At 46.7% G+C, this 19,335-nt stretch overlaps 1 protein-coding gene across 2 annotated transcripts in view; it reads right to left on the reverse strand.

Annotated features, from left to right (window-relative positions):
* Window positions 1-1,216: 1,216 nt before the first annotated feature.
* The window catches only part of AMFR (autocrine motility factor receptor), a 400,143-nt gene continuing 382,024 nt past the window's right edge, over window positions 1,217-19,335 (reverse strand). For both annotated transcript variants that reach the window (XM_086947689.1, XM_086947688.1), the window contains one exon: window positions 1,217-4,565. In XM_086947689.1, the coding sequence (XP_086803815.1) occupies window positions 4,406-4,565 (160 nt within the window). In that variant the 3' untranslated portion in view covers window positions 1,217-4,405. The remainder of the gene's footprint in view (window positions 4,566-19,335) is intronic.

Here is a 19,335-nt window from a genome sequence, read left to right on the forward strand (position 1 = left end):
GCCTCCCTCTTTGGTTTGTTTCTTCCCCGGAGCATAACCCCTTTACCATCACTATCATTTTAAGTGGCTGACTTGTATCCTTCCACTGCTCTCTTTTAGGAACCTACTTTTTTCTTTTTGGTTAACCACTCCATCTGAGTGCATGTGTTATCCAGATCTTGGTCTCTTGTGCTTCTCCCCAGCAAAATCTATCCCCTACGTTCTCTGATACTCTGACCATTATTTGCTGCTCTCTCGTGTGCTTCTCCCCTGCATTCTGTGTTGCTCTCTCCATCGTATGCTGTTTTACTCCTCCCCTATCACCGCAAAACACGGGCTTTATTTATATTTTATTATGCCTGCCAGCTCTCCAATTTGCATCACCCAGCTGCTCCTCTGTTGCCCCTCTCAACCCAATCCTACAGTCTTTTTGTTTTCTTTTTTGGAAATATTTTCTTTTATGGTCGGACAGGTAGCTTTCTAACAATGTTCTACAAAAGCCTAAAAAATGCACTTTCACGCTAGTAAAAGAAAAAAAAGCACCCACATAATTTGGTATGCACGTGTATGTGTGGTGATGCAGGTGTGTGCCTACCAAATTACGTGGCCTTATACTTTTTTAGTTTTTGTTAATTGTTATCCTATGCTGCACAGCACTGGCAAAAATGTATTTTTGCTAATGCTGCACAAAATCGACAAACAGCATGGACAAAGCCAGTAGGTCCAAAAAGGGGGACCCATTGGCCTGGCAAGTGTTTGTTTTGGATCCTGGCAGCAAATTGAAATTACATTTGTTCTACAGACTAGGTAGGTATTATGTGAGCTCTGTGCCTACACTAGTGCAAGAATGAGGATGAGCGATCATAACTTTTTAATGAAGTGTAAAGTTCCCCTAAGATCTCCCCAAGAGTGAAGGATTATTCTAAGCATTTGAGTAGATTTCTACAGCTCAAAATTAGCTGCGAAGAAATGGAGTCCTGCCCACAGTCAGGAGCCTCAGAAGCGATACTTCAATGCGGGAACTAGGCAACAGCTGCATACTTTTGTGTTGGGGTTAGTACCCATTGAAGAGCTGTACTTTCGTTAGTTTTGATGCCACTAGGACCGCTGTGGAGAAATCCCACATGCTGGAGATAGAAAGGCACACTGAACAAGCTATATGGCAAACCAAAAGATAACAAAATGACATTTTCTGCAAATTAATAGAGGTAACATTGATCAAACGATTATCTCATTATGTAAAAGCACATTTATTTATCTCAGCAAAAGTGAATCAAAAAATAATTAGCACTTAATAACAGCTTTGCAGAGTAAGGCTTTTAGGGATACTTTAAAAAAATATAATCAGTCTGAATGTTTATCTATAGTGCACTGTTGTAAATTTGCAGCATATTTCTTCAAATCCATGTGTTATATAAAGTCCACAATATTTCTTCTCAAATTAAAGGAGGAGTTAGATATCCAGTCCTCTGCATCATTAACAATTAAACTGTGCAACGTATTTTCTAAGGTTAGCGTTATGAGCTAAAAACGTATGTACCCAAGAAATCTTCACTTGCTTTAAGAGAGCAGTCTAGCTAAAATGAGCAACATAAGCCTTGGAGGTATCTAGATTTGTTGACAAAACTCCTAGCAAAAACATGTTCAAGGGTGCACTAAATGCCAGATCCTTTAAATTATAATGGTCATCTATTTCTCGAGGAGACAGCCTTTTCAGCGCTACCTTTATCACACAATGCCTTTACCACAGAGGTAAATTTTTTGTGCCTTTTACCACTTGTGGTAAGTTTTGGTACAGTAAGGAGGATTTAGGAGTGGTAAAAGTAATTTTAGCTTTATGAGGTAGGTAGTGATAAAGAGTAAAAAAAATTTAATTCAGGGTTTCAGAAGGGAGCGATAAAGACAGGTTAGATATGTATTTAGGGGTTTCACTTAATTTATACTTACCATGCATGGTAAAGCCATATGTGTGGGAAAGGCGTGCGTGGAAAAGGGCGTGCGTGGAAAATGGCAGGCGTTGGAAAATGGCAGGCGTGGAAAATGGCAGGCGTGGAAAATGGCAGGCGTGGAAAATGGCAGGCGTGGAAAATGGCAGGCGTGGAAAATGGCAGGCGTGGAAAATGGCAGGTGTGGAAAAGGCAGGTGTGGAAAAGGCAGGTGTGGAAAAGGCAGGCGCTGTTTGACGATACTTCCTAGCTGTATCGTTAAACATCCCTTTCTGGCAGATCTAATTTGCTGCGGTCTTCCTATTAGTAACAGACATATCATACATTGTCATGTCATAAATGCAACTTACGATCTGCAGGAGCCAGAGAACATTATTGAGATTTGAGAAAGAAATCAAGTTTACCAGTGCCTGAGACTAGAGGGCCCATGTAACTAATGAAATAACAGTTCCAGGGTACAAAGACATACAGGGTATTTAAGGTCTATCTAGCTTTGTGCGGGATCTTAAAGGGGTGGGAGGTAAGGCTAAAGACACAAAATTGTGTCATGTCTTTGTCTCCTTATAACAAAACTGGTAGGACTTACCCGTGGCGGAAAAATGACTTTCCAAAAATGCCAAGTGACTCTTAGAAATGATAATCCTTCAAACAACTGCTGAATGATTACAATTATAAAAGAAAGAACAGAGGTAAAAAAAGCAAATAACAGCAGTCTGAAGAAAAATCAATCAATCAGGACTTGTAAAGTGCAGCACATCACTAGTGAGAGTCTCAAGGGGCTCAACAGCACAGTAACAACAATAACAAATTGGACTCACATTTATTGTACAATGGTTGACATCCCTTAAGAAAGAACTCAATATATTTAATGTGTAATAAATAAAATGACATTCTCGATCTCAACTCGCACATCACACTATTTCCTGAGGCTGCCATCTGTGTAGTCTGTGTCTGTTAAGTGTCTTGTTACTTAAACCCACACTCCCCCCTCCTTGAAGGAAAAGGTGACCCTTGGCTAGACCTTACAACAGTAACATATCTTTAAAGAAATAAAAAGTGCCAAAATACTGTCCCATCTGGCTAGGAGACCTTAAAACACTCCTAACAAATTGTTCTAAATAATTGGAGGGCCTTGACGGACTCTGCATTCAGTCCATTATCCTTAACAAAAAGAGTGCCCTCCCACTGATTTCTAGGTCGACGTTGCCTACAACTCCGTACCCAGCAACTGTGCAAGAAAACTCGTTCAATGGCCATGGTCACTGCTAGCAGAAGACAATACATGTGAATGGGAGAGGAAGTAGTTACCAAAATCAGAAGGGAGCCAGCAGCCTACAATAGCTAAGACATAACTATTTATTTAGGAGGTGTTAAACAACAGCAATTCCTGCAAATCCCCAGCACTCACAACTGGAGTAAACAAAGAACAGACGAATAAGAGTTTTGAAAAACTTTGTTCTTACACTACTCGGACCATGATCCTCAAAATCAGAACTGTGGCATCAAAAGGCTTGCAGTATCCTATGTGTATGAACCACTGTACTAGTAAATATGCAAACCAACTTCCACACAGGTTAAAAAAATATGATTTTGTCAACTTCTATACATAACTTTTATTTTCATTGTCAAGTTATAAACTTTGCTTTGGAAATTCCTCTTAAAGAATTGAACACTGCCTGAAAATCACAAATGTGTATAATAGTTTTTTTTTTTTTAATTCACACACGTTCCGTAGTTCATGCAAGCAGTAGATAAGCATTGCTCTTCGCAACCTATCTGTCTAAAGAATATCAACGTGTTGCGTCTTGAAATCCAGACAGATCTTGGTTCCTATGTGCTCCAACAATGAAACAATCAATGAAGGTACAGAAGTGTAATACAATGTAACACTGTCAAACTCGGTCTCCTAGGAGATACAATTAGCTGCAGCTTAGAGGTCGGAAAACACTCTCACTAAGGTGAAGTTATTGCAGCATTGTGCACTAGGCTGCTTTGGTTTTATTATGTGATTAAATGCTTCTTATGCACAAGATCGTCCTCTGCCGTGGTCATTTTAATTAGGGTAACAGTATATGGACAAACTGTCCAATATTCTTGTGGTTGTTTATTCGTAATATGTGGTGAGAGGTCTGTCAACCCGTTACATAATTTGAATATGGATATTCTTACATTTCAAGGCAAATGACAGCTCTTTGTGTGACCTATATTAAAAATCTATTCATCTGCAACCCAGTCTCTTACCTGCCCTACAGTCACCCTGCTTGCACAGCACGAACCAGGCAAAAGAAAACCATGCACGCATTGCCAGAAAACTCCTTTGTAAATGTCCTTTAAGATATTACAAACCATCCAATTTGTCAGCTGTATAAACACTGTCGGCCCATGCTTTACAGAGAACTCTGCAGGAGTTTGGTGCTTTACAGGCGCTCGCTGTCATGGGAAGTGTTGGATTTAAGTAGGTTTTAATTCCCGGTAGAGTACTAGGAGGTTTGCTGCATCTGAAGCCTTCTTTCTGCGGCAGCAGCCAGTGTCCGCCGACGAAGCATAGCAGAGTCTGTACGAGTGCCCTCCAAGAAGGAGCCGTTCTCCGAGGAGGAGTTGCTCTCCAACTCATCTTCATCTGTCCTATTTAAATAGCGTCTAGGAAAGAATAGAAAAATAAAAAAAATTAAAAACATAAAAATATGTTCCTTTCAAATTCAATAAGGTTAACTTGTGGCAGTAATCAGAAGCATTTAGTGGGGCGTAATGCGCACCAAAATAAAATAAAATAAACAAATATGGAAAAGTTTAAACTCTATTATTAAAATGAAAGAGGGTGCAGTTTGAGGCACTTGAGAAATGACCTATTGGCGAGAAAGCCTTGGTTAATGAGACAGTCAACAGCAGTATCTTAGCTCTCAATTATTTACTGCAACAAATAAAGCATGTGCTTCTCGAGGGCACCGAAACTGGTTCTCACAGTGTTGTCCCAGTGTAGACAATCCTAAGAGTAATTTCATAGGTAGCAGCCAAATTAATTATCAGAAAAGGCAGAGTATTATTTACCTTCAATAACCCTCTTTCTGATGGATAGGACCACTCCACAAATTCCCTATATCAGCCTCTTTCCTATACACCGCATAGTAATCAATTTGTATTTGAAAAAAGTGCTTGTGCCCAATATTTTTCGAAGGAGACCCTTCCACTTTCTCCACCTTAGTAGCCCACTTACACCAGGGGCACAGCCCACCTCCAGCACTGGGGCACTTTATAATCTACTCTCTAGGGGTGGATGGTAAACTCCGCTCCTCTGGCAGAGTTTGCTGAGTTTTGCCCACTTCATCGGGAGTGTGGAGTTCAGGAAAAATTCTGCAAAATGCCGGGTGGCGGGGGTTTTCTTGCGCCCGGCTAGCCGAAATAAGTTAGCGAGCAGGAGCGAGAAAATTGAGAGCTAGGACAAGTCTGGACATGATTTCACAATGCGGGTGGTCACGGCAGGTCGCTACCGCTCGCTTTGAGAAAGCTGCTGTTCATGATCAGACAGTTGCAGCTTGAGTAGAAAATGTACTCGAGCAGCAGGAAGAGGTACAGCCCTCTGGTGTGCCACTTAGTGCCATTCGCCTTGATTTTACCACGAGACAAGCTCCCCAAGCGTGCTTCGCGATATCCTGCCACTTGCGGGAATCCAAGGAATCTCAGAGTATTTAGGTAACTCTGCAGAATTCTACAGAGGTCCTAACAAACACTACCCAGGGTGTCCACAGGCATATATTGTGGCAACACCTTCAAATTCAGTGATTGCTGTTCTTTTTAATGATGGCATAGTACTGCATTTTTACCTTTTTTTCACAGCTTACCTTCGTTTTGAGTGTGGATGACACCTCGCAGTTTAGGATAATCACCAAACCAGCCACCTTTCACTATAAGACTTTGTGTAATTAGAGTGCAAGCCATGAAAATCCACAGCCCTTAACATATGCAAATAAGGGTGCAGGATCACGATGCGTGACCCGCAAATGCTAACAGGACAGGATTTTCACATTAAATGTTTAACAAGCCAGGAATTAGGCGCCACCAGGAAGCTCTAAGGGTGGTGAAGAGAGACACATCGATTGACACTGAGGCTACTTTAGGTAAATAATTATTCGCTGTAAGGAGGTGGGGGAAAGAAAAATATAAAACATTTTAAGTCATGATGATCTGTTTGGCTGGCCTTGAGGTCAGTCTACATTAAGCATAGCAGCTCCCTCTCTCATTACCAGCCCAGCCCACGTTTCCAGTTCTTTTAACGGACTTTTAAAAACCTTGATTGCCTGTACACTATTTATGAATCCTATTATTTGCACTAGCACTTTCAGTGAGAACCATATTAGCCGGGCGGGTGCTGCAGATTATCTTTAAATTATTTTCTCTTGTTTTTATTTTTCACACTGACACTGTAGCCTGGCATAGGTGAGCTGCCTAACTAGCATTTTTTCAGTCTGCCTAAACGTCATACTTACTTTCCTCTGGACAGTTCTTCGACAGTCTAGCGGAAACTTGCACAACATTTTAGCTAACTCTTGGCGCGTACTATTTTAATCCTTCCACTAGATTCTTTAGGAAGTCTGAACATCCAGTCAGCATAGGGGAAACACTGGAACTGTACTAGTAGCTAATATGACAATTTTCTCTGAATAGTTGACATAATTTACCCATGATAGCTCATTTCTTGCTATTTTGCTTACTATGATTAAACATTTTTTTTGCCACACTAACTACGTTTAATTCAATTCAATTAACTTTATTTCGATAAAAATATCATAAAAGTTCATAAAAACATGAGTACAATCATAAAATATCTAAAAAACCATTATATACATAAGAACAGCACTAAATACAGGTATTCCCTATGTCTTAGTTAATCGAATTTTTACAATACACAGTTAAAAATGTGTTTGTTATTTAAAAGTTAATTCACATTTGCTTGCCAGCTTCCTACAGATTTCATGGAAGGGCATCTGACAGTGAGGATGACATCTACACTACTCTGAACCGCAGTGTACTCTTCAGTTGCATGTGAACAGTACACTGCGGTTCAGAATACTGTAAATGTGGGCATATTCTTCAAAATGCTGACTACTCAGGCTTTGATTTCTGAAAAACGTTAGTTCTTTTTTTCCTCCCTGTTCCTCCCACAAACAGGCGTAATAATTTCACCAGGCAATTCAATTGTGTTTACAGTCCCAATGATGATCCTTAACTATTTGAGCAATGGATCGAAACGTCGACTCTTAAGTGGACATACATGCAACCATCGTGTATCAATCTGTATGCTCCACTCTGGAGAACACTGCTTACACTGATTTAAAAGTGTCCAGTTTGCTCTTTTCTCTTGCCTGTTATTATTTCTGCTCCAATTCTTGCTTCTATTTTCTGTCTCTCTCACTAGTTTGGTACAGGATTGTGCCCTACTATAAGCAATTACTTTTTGTATTCAATTTATTGTTTTGATTGTAACAAAATAAAAATCCTGGTCCGGCTGGACAGGTTATTGTCCCTATTGTGTTCTATATGAAAAATTAATTGTATCTCTAATTATGCTCAGGACCTTTGTTCACGTCAAATAATCGATACCCATTGTCCTCTGCTACCTTTTGGGTCCCCCTTGTTTTCATAAAAAACTTGAGCGCAATCGCTGGATTACAGGGGTTCGTTAAAAACCTCAAAAACCTCGTCTTACGAGGAGGGCCGTCCCAGTGCCCTAGTACCTCAAACCTAATTCTTACCTATCTACACACTGAGAAATGTCAGCTCATGCACCTCTGTACACAGCAGATTACATTAAACAACTATGTTCAGGCCCCTCTCTCCTCTCTGATACCCCAGATGCACCCACATCAACTGATCCCTCTCTACCTGAACAACTAGAGAAATTAAAGAAAAAACAAGTCCGTCTTCAGTTAATGGTATTAATGTTAACGGACTATCTAAAGACTGATGTTATCCCCCTAGGCCTACAAGTCCATAACATACCAGGGATTTTTACAGATAACCCTAAATATACTGCTAACTTCAGCTACATTGGAACAACCTGCTCCCGACATTGGCTTGCACTTTGCATAGACATATTAACAGAGACATTGAAATCCTTTGAACTCGAAATTGAAGATATATTGAAACAGATTAACGACTCTGATCCTACCGCTGAATGTAAGAAATTATTAGAGCAAGTAGAGAAAACAGTAGCGGACTTCTATCGGATTGAGCAAAATAAAAAAGCAAATAAAATCAAGAAAGATATCAAAGGATATAACATTGAGAACACCTACCCTTATCTCAAGAAAGATTTTTGCACCAATAGGGTTTATTCCAATCTACCTACTCCGTCCATTACCACCCCCTTTTGTACCGCTTTTGGCCGCCATAAGTGTGGCAGGGTATGCTCAGACGTGAGTCCCTTGCTCACTTTGCCACTGGATTCAAGCAAGCCAGGCTGAAGACGGCTGGAATGCCAGAAACCGGTCCTTGTAAGCTTGTTTCGGGTCCAGGGAAGGCATGGCTTGGCAGTTCGGGCTGGACTGTTCCCATGAGGCACAGGGTCAGACTGATTTGCATATAGCCATGTCTGAACTGGGGTGGCAGAGTGGGCTAAAAACGGTGATGGATTAAACCCAGATCTTTTGACTGGGTGTGAGTGTTTGATTGATTCAAATGCTCCGTCCATTACCACCCCCTTTTGTACCGCTTTTGGCCGCCATAAGTGTGGCAGGGTATGCTCAGACGTGAGTCCCTTGCTCACTTTGCCACTGGATTCAAGCAAGCCAGGCTGAAGACGGCTGGAATGCCAGAAACCGGTCCTCGGAAGCTTGTTTCCGGTCCAGGGAAGACATGGCTTGGCAGTTCGAGCTGGACTGTTCCCATGAGGCACAGGGTCAGACTGATTTGCATATAGCCCTGTCTGAACTGGGGTGGCAGAGTGGGCTAAAGAACGGTGATGGATTAAACCCAGATCTTTTGACTGGGTGTGAGTGTTTGATTGATTCAAATGCTCCGTCCATTACCACCCCCTTTTGTACCGCTTTTGGCCGCCATAAGTGTGGCAGGGTATGCTCAGACGTGAGTCCCTTGCTCACTTTGCCACTGGATTCAAGCAAGCCGGGCTGAAGACGGCTGGAATGCCAGAAACCGGTCCTCGGAAGCTTGTTTCCCGTCCAGGGAAGGCATGGCTTGGCAGTTCGGGCTGGACTGTTCCCATGAGGCACAGGGTGAGACTGATTTGCATATAGCCATGTCTGAACTGGGGTGGCAGAGTGGGCTAAAGAACGGTGATGGATTAAACCCAGATCTTTTGACTGGGTGCGAGTGTTTGATTGGTTCAGATGCTCCGTCCATTACCACCCCCTTTTGTACCTCTATTCGTCAACAAGCTGCTTACTGGGCATTCCCCGATACCGGCGCCTTCGTGCATCAATGCACTCATCACCCGCCATCGCTATTGATTGTTCTAACTCCGGTTTTCCATCCACAGCCCTTAACTCACTTCAGCCCGAGCGACCTCACTTGGTCCTGGCACTAATCTTGGTAAGGCTAACCGTCTCACCCGGGGTAAGCCCTACAATTCCTGCGGGACTCCACCGCAATCATCCTTAACTCTCACGCCCTCACATCTGTGTCTCCAAATATTGATACCAGTCACAGCCTTGCATGAACAGATGCCCCACATGTGAAATTGCTATCATGAACATAATAATTCGCGGTTAGTCTTGTTAAGCACTCACGCCCTACGGACCGATTCACGCGGGGTTTTCACAAAACACTTCTCCCGTTTTTTAACTCACTTGTGCACATGCACCTGAAGAGTACACTGAGGTTCCGAGTACTGTAAATGTGTGCATATTCTTCAAAATGCTGACTACTCAGGCTTTGATTTCTGAAAAACGTTATTGTTCTTTTTTTCCTCCCTGTTCCTCCCACAAACAGGCGTAATAATTTCACCAGGCAATTCAATTGTGTTTACAGTCCCAATGATGATCCTTAACTATTTGAGCAATGGATCGAAACGTCGACTCTTAAGTGGACATACATGTAACCATCGTGTATCAATCTGTATGCTCCACTCTGGAGAACACTGCTTACACTGATTTAAAAGTGTCCAGTTTGCTCTTTTCTCTTGCCTGTGATTATTTCTGCTCCAATTCTTGCTTCTATTTTCTGTCTCTCTCACTAGTTTGGTACAGGATTGTGCCCTACTATAAGCAATTACTTTTTGTATTCAATTTATGGTTTTGATTGTAACAAAATAAAAATCCTGGTCAGGCTGGACAGGTTAAATATATAGTCCCTATTGTGTTCTATATGAAAAATCAATTATATGTCTAATTATGCTCAGGACCTTTGTTCACGCCAAATAGTCAGTTCTTTACACGACATTCCACGCCAGAAGCGCAGAGCCATGCAAGACACTAACCACTGGGGCACAAAACTAGGGCCCTGAAAGGGAGTTCCTTACTCTAGAAGTCAGTTCGCAGAACAAGGAGGATGAATGGGGCAGTAAGAAATCTATAACCAATATATGTCTCTTACAGATATATTGTTACCAAAGGTAAGTAACTTGTTCATCTGAAAGAGACTATTAGTTATAGATTCCTTACCTTAGACTAGATACCCCAGCAATACCAACCCCAGAGGTGGGTCTGCGAACTAAGTTCACACCAGAAAGTCCTAGAGAACTGAACGGCCAAAGAAGCGGTCTCTCCGGACCGGACTATACAGGAAATAATGCTTAGTGAACGTGTGCAGAGATGCCCACGTGGCTGCTTGGCAGATGTCACTGAGGGGGACTCCATGTCTCAAAGCAGTAGAGGCTGCCGTTGCCCTGGTGGAATGGGTGCGCAACCCTACTGGAGGCTCCTTTTTCGCCAAGGAATAAAAGTTTAATGCAAAGAATGACCCCATCGAGAGATGGTTAGTTTTTGCACAGCCCGACCTTTCTTGGTGCCCACATAGCCAACAAACAGTTGATCATCCACCCGGAATTGTTTTGTGCGAGCCAGATAAAAGGATAGTGCATGTTTTGGATCCAGACGGTGGAGCCTCTCCTCTTCTTTAGAAGGATGTGGAGGCGGGATGAAGGTGGGCAAAGTGATGGATGGTCTGTACCGAATATGCTACTTACCAGTATGCATCTGTTCTTGGCATGTAGGGCTGCTGACATTCATATCTGTGCATAGATCGCCGCCTAGTGTTGGGTCCGGATGATTGCACATTGTTGTCCTGGAAGAGTCTTCGAAGTATCATGAGATAGGTGGCTCCTCCCCTGGACTACAGTGCGCATGGGCATCAACTCCATCCTCAGATTGTTTTTAGCCATTGTGGCCAAGATGGAGTGGAACTCAGTGAATGATGACCATGCTAGAAGTATGTGTGAATTCTGCAGCTGCTACAGGCGCCGGGGAGGAGGGCGGGCGATATGAACGTCAGCAGCCCTACATGCCAAGAACAGATGCATACTGGTAAGTAGCATATTCGGTTCGAGGCATGTGGGCTGCTGAATTCATATCTGTGCATAGAATACATAGCAGTCCCTCCATTAACGGCGGCCGCCTGTGCCAGCTGCAGCAGTTTGGAACAGTGTTTTTAGAACAGCCTGCCCTACAGCTGCCTGCTGTTTGGAGTGCACATCAACACAATAATGCTTTGTAAATGTGTGTGTGGTAGACCATGTGGCTGCTCTACATTGGTCTTCCAAAGGAATATTTGCAAGAAAAGCCATGGAGGCCCCCAACTTTCTGGTGGAGTGGGCCCTTGGTGGAATGGTGAGAGTACGCTTGGCTTTCAGATAGCAGATCTGAATACATTTAACGATCCACCTAGCTATACCAGCTTTGGAAACGGGGTTACCTTTGTGTTGTGGTGCAAAGGCAACAAAGAGCTGTTTAGTTTTCCTAAAATCTTTGGTCCTATCGATGTAATACATCAGGGCCCTCTTGACGTCAAGGGTGTTGAGCATTCGCTCCGCCAATGACTCTGGATTTTGGAAGAAAACAGGCAATTCAATAGTCTGGTTAATGTGGAATTGAGACACAACCTTTGGAAGGAATTTAGGGTTAGTGCGAAGCACCACTCTGTTAGAATGAATTTGAATAAATGGCTCTTGGATAGTTAGTGCTTGGAGGTCACTAACTCGTCGTAGCGATGTAATTGCTATGAGGAAAGCCACTTTCCACGTCAAGAATTCGATCTCGCAGGAATGCAGTGGTTCAAAGGGAGGACCCATCAGCCGGGTGAGGACCACATTGAGGTTCCACTCCGGAGCTGGTGGAGTCCGCGGAGGAATGACTCGTTTGAGTCCTTCTAGAAAGGCCTTAATGGCAGGCACTCTGAAGAGTGAGAGGTGCTGCCTGTTCTGGAGATATGCGGCCATTGCAGATAGATGTATGCGAATGGAAGCATAGGCCAGATTACATTTGTACAGATGGAAAAGGTAACAGATGATATTCTGAATAGACGCATCTAGCGGGTTAATGTTGTGGTCTGCACAATAAATGACAAACCGCTTCCATTTTGCCGCATAGCATGCTCTGGTGGTGGGCTTCCTTGCCTCTCGAATGATGTCCATGCAGTCAGAAGGCAAGTGCAGGTAGCCAAACTCTAGGACTTCAGGAGCCAGATCGCCAGGTTGAGCTGTTGCGGATCTGGATGCTGAATGTCGCCATGGCTCTGCGTCAGAAGGCTGGGTGTGAGACGCAGCCTTTGATGCGGTACCACGGACAGTTCTAGAAACGTGGTGTACCATGGTTGGCGAGCCCACGTTGGAGCAACCAGGATGAGAGTCATCGAGTGCTGTCTGAGTTTGCGTGCGACCAGCGGTATCATTGGTGCTGGGGGAAAAGCGTACGCAAATTTGCCTGACCAGTTTATCCATATCGCATTGCCCTGCGACTGTGGGTGTGGGAACCTGGCGTCGAAGCTTTGGCATTTTGCGTTCTCCCTTGTGGCAAACAGGTCTATCTCTGGATGACCCCACCTCTGGAAGTACGGTTGGAGTACTGATGGATGTATCTCCCACTCGTGCATATGGTGGCTGTGCCTGCTGAGCAGGTCCGCCATCTGATTGTCCTTGCCTGGGAGGTGTTCCGCCATGAGGAAGATGTTACTCTGAATGGCCCACTTCCACATGCTCTGAGCCAGATGAGACAGCTGCGGAGAGTGTGTTACTCCCTGCTTTTGAATGTAGTACATGGCTGTCATGTTGTCCGTCCGGATCAACACGACTTTGTTGCACAGATGTACTTTGAAGGCTTTGAGTGCCATGAAGATTGCCATCAGTTCGAGAACATTGATGTGCATCTTCCGTTGCTGTTGCGTCCATAGTCCCTGCACTGTGTAATGGAGTACATGAGCTCCCCATCCCTGGAGAGAGGCGTCCGTTGTCAGGATGATCTGTGGCACAGGCTCTTGGAACGGTCGGCCCTTGCAAAGGTTTCGTGGATTCCACCAATGCAGAGAGTTGTATGCCCGACCGCTCACCAACACTAGGTCTTTTAACTGCCCGTGAGCCTGAGTCCACTGACGTGCTAAGCACTCCTGAAACGGGCGCATATGTAGTCTCGCGTGCGGGACTATGGAAATGCAGGAGGCCATCATGCCTATCAACTGCATGAACACTCTTGCTGGAAGCGAGTGTTGAGGTCTGAATTTTTGTATCAGCGATTGAATGCTGCTGACTCTCACTAAATTTGGCTGTGCTGTGGCCGCCAGAGTATTTATAGTCGCACCCAGATACTGCCGTACGTGGGTGGGCTGGAGGTGGGATTTTGGGTAATTCAGTGAGAATCCCAGATCGTGCAGGAGGTGAATGGTGAGGAACATGTGGGTGGCACACTGCTGGGCTGACTTTGCCTGGATGAGCCAGTCGTCCAGATAAGGGTAGACGTGAATGTTCCGTCTCCTAAGATGCGCCGCCACTGTCGCCAGGCACTTCGTGAACACCCTGGGTGCCGTGGTGACACCGAAAGGCAAAAACTTGAACTGGTAGTGCTGGTTTTGGATGGTGAAACTGAGGTATTTCCTGAGCGAAGGGTGCAGTGGAATGTGAAAGTACGCATCCTTTAGGTCTAAAGTTGCGAGAAAATCCCCCTGACTGAGCAACGGGAGCACTTGCTGCAGGGTCAGCATATGGAAGTGCTCCGACAGGATGTAATGGTTGAGTGGCCTGAGGTCCAGGATGGGCCGGAGGGACCCGTCCTTCTTTGGTATCAAGAAGTACAGGGAGTAGACCCCTGTGCCTCTTTCTTGCATAGGTAGGAGTTCCATTGCCCCTTTTTGCAGCATAACGGTGACTTACTGCTGCAATAAGTGCAAATGCTCGGCCGACATAGGACGGTTTCTTAGGGGCATGTTGGGTGGAGCGGATGTTAACTCCAGACAATAACCGTATTGAATACGTTTCCTGACCCACCCGTCTGTGGTGATGGACTTCCAGACCGGCAGGAACTGCTGGAGTCTCCCCCCGACCGGTGTTGTGTGGTCGGGGGGCAGTGACAAGGCGTCACTGTTTGCTGGTGGCAGAGGATCTGGAGCTGTTGTTTCCACGACCTCTGCCCTTGGCGCTGTTGCCACGATATCCACCTCGACTCTTGTTGGTGTATGTGGACTGAGTGTTGCCCTTGTAGTACTGCGTGGACTGGGAGAGCTGGCCCCTTGAAACGCCTCTAGTGTTTGAGCGACGAAAAGACCCACCCCGAAACTGCTGGGACTGTAAGGCACCCATGGATTTCGCAGTCTCCGTGTCCTTTTTAATTTTCTCTAGGGTGGTGTTATCCTCCGGGCCAAACAGGTGATCTGGGTTGACTGTTTGGTTAAGGATGGTGGTTTGGATCTCTGGCTTAAATCCAGAGATTCTCAGCCAGGCATGTCGCCGCAACATAACACTAGTTTATAGCCCTGCCGGCGGTATCAGCCGCGTCCAGAGCGCACTTAATTGAAGCGTTAGAGATCAGCTTCCCTTCCTGAATCAGCATTTCAGCCCCCTCCTTGTATTCATCAGGCAGGTGCTGCAACAGGGTCTCCAGTGTGTCGTAGTGTGCCCTGTCATAGCGCGCCAGAAGCGCTTGTGTGTTAGAAATGCGCCAGATGTTGGCTGCCTGTGCTGCTACCCTCTTCCCCGAGGCCTCAAAGACCTTGGATTCTTTGTCTGGGGGAGGAACATCACCCGTAGCCTGAGAATTAGCCCTCTTCCGGGCATTCGAGACAACAAGGGAGTCCAGAGGCAACTGTCCTTTGATGTAGGTAGGATCAGTAGGCGCCGACTTGTACTTTTTGTCAATCCTAGGGTTTATCACCCTCGCCCTGGTAGGTTCTTTAAAGATCTCAGCAGCATGCTTTAAAACACCTTTCAGCATAGGCAGAGTCTTAACAGTTTTTTCTGAGACTGAGAAGGTATCAAAAAGGAAGTCTACATCCACAGGGTCAGCATGGAGCTGGACGTTGTGATAGTTTGCTGCCCGTTCAATGAGGGCATTGAAAGCTGCAGAGTCTTCTTTAGGGGACGTTTTTGCAGAAAACAGTTGAGGGTCTTGTCCTGATTGAGGATCCCCTGGGTCACCACCAGCGGCCCAGGGTTCGTTGGTATCCTCAGGGTCTGTATAGACAGGATAACTGTAATCATCCTCATCATCCCCCTCCCCGGCGTCCACATCAGAGTAAGTGGGCGAAACATTATAAGTCTGTGGGGAAAGTGGTTCCACCAGAACGGGAGTGAAAGCAGAGTCCTTCTTCTTCTTGAGAGGGATCTTGTAAGACTCCATTGGGCGTTCAGGGGCGATTTTCCGCTTGTGGAGGGAAAGCCTGCCTGTTTGGGCATCGATGAAGTGTTCCTGATGCTCGTCCACTGAAGGTCGTCGAGGATGTGGGCCGGGGACCAGCGCTGACGACTTCGGCGCCGAGGAGACCTTCTCGGGCACGCTGGCGACTGCCTTAGGAGCGAAAGCCTTCGGCGCCGTCTTTGGCGGCAACGTGAAATGGATGGGCGTGGACGCCTTCAGTGGTTTCTCCACCGGTTTCGTAGGCGGAGGATCCTTCGGACCGGCCGACGCGGTTCCGTCCCTGATGCGCTGCAGGGAGTCCGTCACCTTCTTGGTGAACGCGGCGGATGGGCGCGCCGGTTCAATGGAATCCCTCGAGGCCACACCTGGAGTCGACTCTCGGGGCGCCGTGCCCTTGGCCTTGTCCTGCAGACGCGGAGTTGCGAGAACCTTCGGGTCGTCCAGCCGTTTCTTCGGGTCACCGAGAGCTTTCTTCGGATCGCCGATAGCCTTCTTTGGGTCGCTGAGGCTTTTGCCGGCGTCGACCGTCTTCGGCGCAGACGCGCTCGGCTCGACCACCTTTACTTTAGTCTTCGGCGCTGCAGACTTCGTCTCGACGCCCTTGACTTGAGCCTTCGGCTCGACAGCCACCTTCGGCTTCTTCGGCGCCGAGGGCTCCGAGGCCTTGGAGCCGACCAAAGCGATGCGCACTTTCGGTTTCGAGGATGACACCTGCGCAGTGTCTGGAGTCGAGACCGTAGGTTACACTTTCGGTTTCGTTTTTCCAGGGAGTGGCTCGGCAGCAATGTCCGTGGCTGAGCCCGAAGGGGGGGCCGTAGAACCCATAGTGAGATCTTGGGTAAGGCCCAAAGGCGATTCCTCGACCTGAGCCTCATGAATTGGAACGGCCCCAGAGTCAGTTTGAGGAAGCTCCTCATCCGAGCTATCCTCCATGGCCCGAGGGCCCCGTCGTCATCTCCTACCTCGTCGACGACTTCTTCGGCCTCGAACATCTCTGCATCCGCGTCGTAGTCGACATCCGACGCGGGGTTCGACTCAGTAACGTCCTGGATAGATTCGTCCTCGACATCCCCTGCATCGAAGATGTCCACAGGCGCCGGTGCAGCATGCTGGGCCTCCTGGCGCGCAGCTCGTCGAAGCTTAAGCGTCTTCTTGGACCTGAAGCGTGAACAAGCCATACACTTGGCTTCATCGTGGTCCGGCGACAGACACTTGTAGCACACCGGGTGGACGTCGATGTGGGGATACTTCGAGTTGCAGACGGGACATCTCTTGAATGGACTTCGGTCCATGATGGATGGTCGATAGGTCTGGAACGTCGACTGGGCCTTCCGCACTGAGAGCACGCAGGTGTAGAGAATCCGGCTTGGAACCGAGCTGGAAGAACTAAGACCGAACGCAAGACTATACCGACATATTAGACTAAAGACCTTTTGGTCTCAAGAAAGTTTTCTATCGATTCCGACTAGAGGGAACCCAAAGACATCCGAACCCAATGGCGGAAAAAAACAATCTGAGGATGGAGTCGATGCCCATGTGCACTGTAGTCCAGGGGAGGAGCCACCTATCTCGTGATACTTCGAAGACTCTTCCAGGACAACAATGTGCAATCATCCGGACCCAACACTAGGCGGCGATCTGTGCACAGATATGAATTCAGCAGCCCACATGCCTCGAACTGTGTCTAAAGAGGTAACCACTTTGGGATGAAAAGAAGGTCTAGTTCGAAGGACAACCTTGTCCGGATGAACAGCAAGGAAAAGAGGTTTAGAAGAAAGATCCTGCAGCTCACTCACCCTGCGAGCAGAGGTGATGGCAACAAGAAAGGCAGTCTTTTAAGGTCAGGAGTCTGAGAGGACAATTATGTGGTGGCTCGAAAGAAGCATACCTGAGGTAAGTTAAGACCAGATTCAAATCCCACTGGGCATTACGAAAGGAATAGGAGGAAATAGGTGAGTAATGCACTTAGGAAATCTATTTACAATAGGGGACTTGAAAATAAAAGGCAGACCAGGAAGGCAAAGAAAGGCCGAAAGATAGCCTTTAAGGGTGCCCAGAGAGGAACCCTGCTGGGCCAAATAAAGAATGAAGAGGAGAACCCCTGTAAGAGGGGCAGAAAGGGGATCCACAGCCTTTGCTGTGCACCATGCCACACATTTGTTTCATCTACAGGTGTACACCGTTTTAGTGGAGGGACGCCTAGCTGCCAAGATGACATTACAGACTTCGGGAGGAAGGCCAGAATCCGTCAACTGTCGCCGCACAATCTCCACACAAGGAAATGAAGGCTGGACAGGTTCGGAGGGAGGACCGTCCCGTTTTGCTGCGACAGAAGATCATCCGGAAAAGGCAGTCAGATCGGAGGAGTGATGGCCGTGTTCAAGAGCTCTGGATACCAGACTCTTAGTGCCCAATCCGGAGCCACAAGAATGACTTGGGCCTGGTTGCCCTTGATCTTCTTAGGCACTCTGGGCAGAAGTGGTATAGGAAGAAAGGCGTACAGAAGACCGCAATCCCACTAGCGGCAAAAAGCGTTGCTGAGCGAGTGCCACCTTGAAAATTCCAATGCGCAGAACTGCAGACATTGGACATTCTCTTTGGTGGCGAACAGATCTAACCAAGGCTCTCTGCACTGTTGAAAGAGACCTTGCACCACCTCCAGGTGAAGACGCCATTCGTGATCCATCATGCACCGGCGGCTGAGTTCGTCCGCCCTGGGGTTCAGGGAACCTGCCAGGTGTTGAACCACCAGAGACATGACCTGATGTTCTAGCCACATCCAGAGGCGGAGAACCTCTTGACATAGGGTCCGCGAACCCACCCCTGCTGGTTTGTTGCAGTACCACATGACGGTGGTGTTGTCCCTGAACACCTGCACTACTCTTCCTTTGACAGAATGAAGGAATGCTTTCAGTGCAAGACAGATTGCCCGGAGCTCCAGCAGGTTGATGCGGAGCCTGGACTCCTCCGGAGACCAGAGGCCTCTGATCTCCACCTCCCCCATGTGGCCGTCCCATCCCAGAAGTGACAAATCTGTCACCACTGTGAAGTCTAGTTGGGGAAGGTAGAGGGATCTGTCATTGATCCAATCCTGGTTTGTTAACCACCACTGCAATTGGAGGGCAGTGCCCTCAGATCTGGACGACATCAGAAAGATTCCCCATATGCTGTGCCCAATGGAACTTCAGATCCCACTGCAGAGCCCGCATATGCCACTTGGCATGGTCCACCAGCAGGATGCAGGAGGCCATGAGGCCCAGCATCCTTAGGGTCATTCTTACCAAAACCCTGGATAGAGGCTGAAACATCGGTATCCCGAATATCGCGGACTCGCTGCCCGGGAGGATAGACCCAAAACTGCGCGGTATCCAGAACTACTCCGATGAAAAGGTGCTTCTGCGAGGGAATCAGGTGTGACTTCGACACGTTGATGGTGAACCCCACCGAGTGGAGGAGGTCCGTCATACTCTGGTGGTAAAAGAAAGCTTGGGACAACCATTCGAGATAGGGGAAGACTGGAACCCCTGATCTGCACAGATGAGCTGCGACCACTGCCATCACTTTCGTTAACACCCAAGGGGTACTGGTAAGGCCAAAGGGGTGCAAGCAAAACTGAAAAT

Source organism: Lissotriton vulgaris, chromosome 12 (assembly GCF_964263255.1).
Source record: "Lissotriton vulgaris chromosome 12, aLisVul1.2, whole genome shotgun sequence".
NCBI lineage: Eukaryota > Metazoa > Chordata > Amphibia > Caudata > Salamandridae > Lissotriton > Lissotriton vulgaris.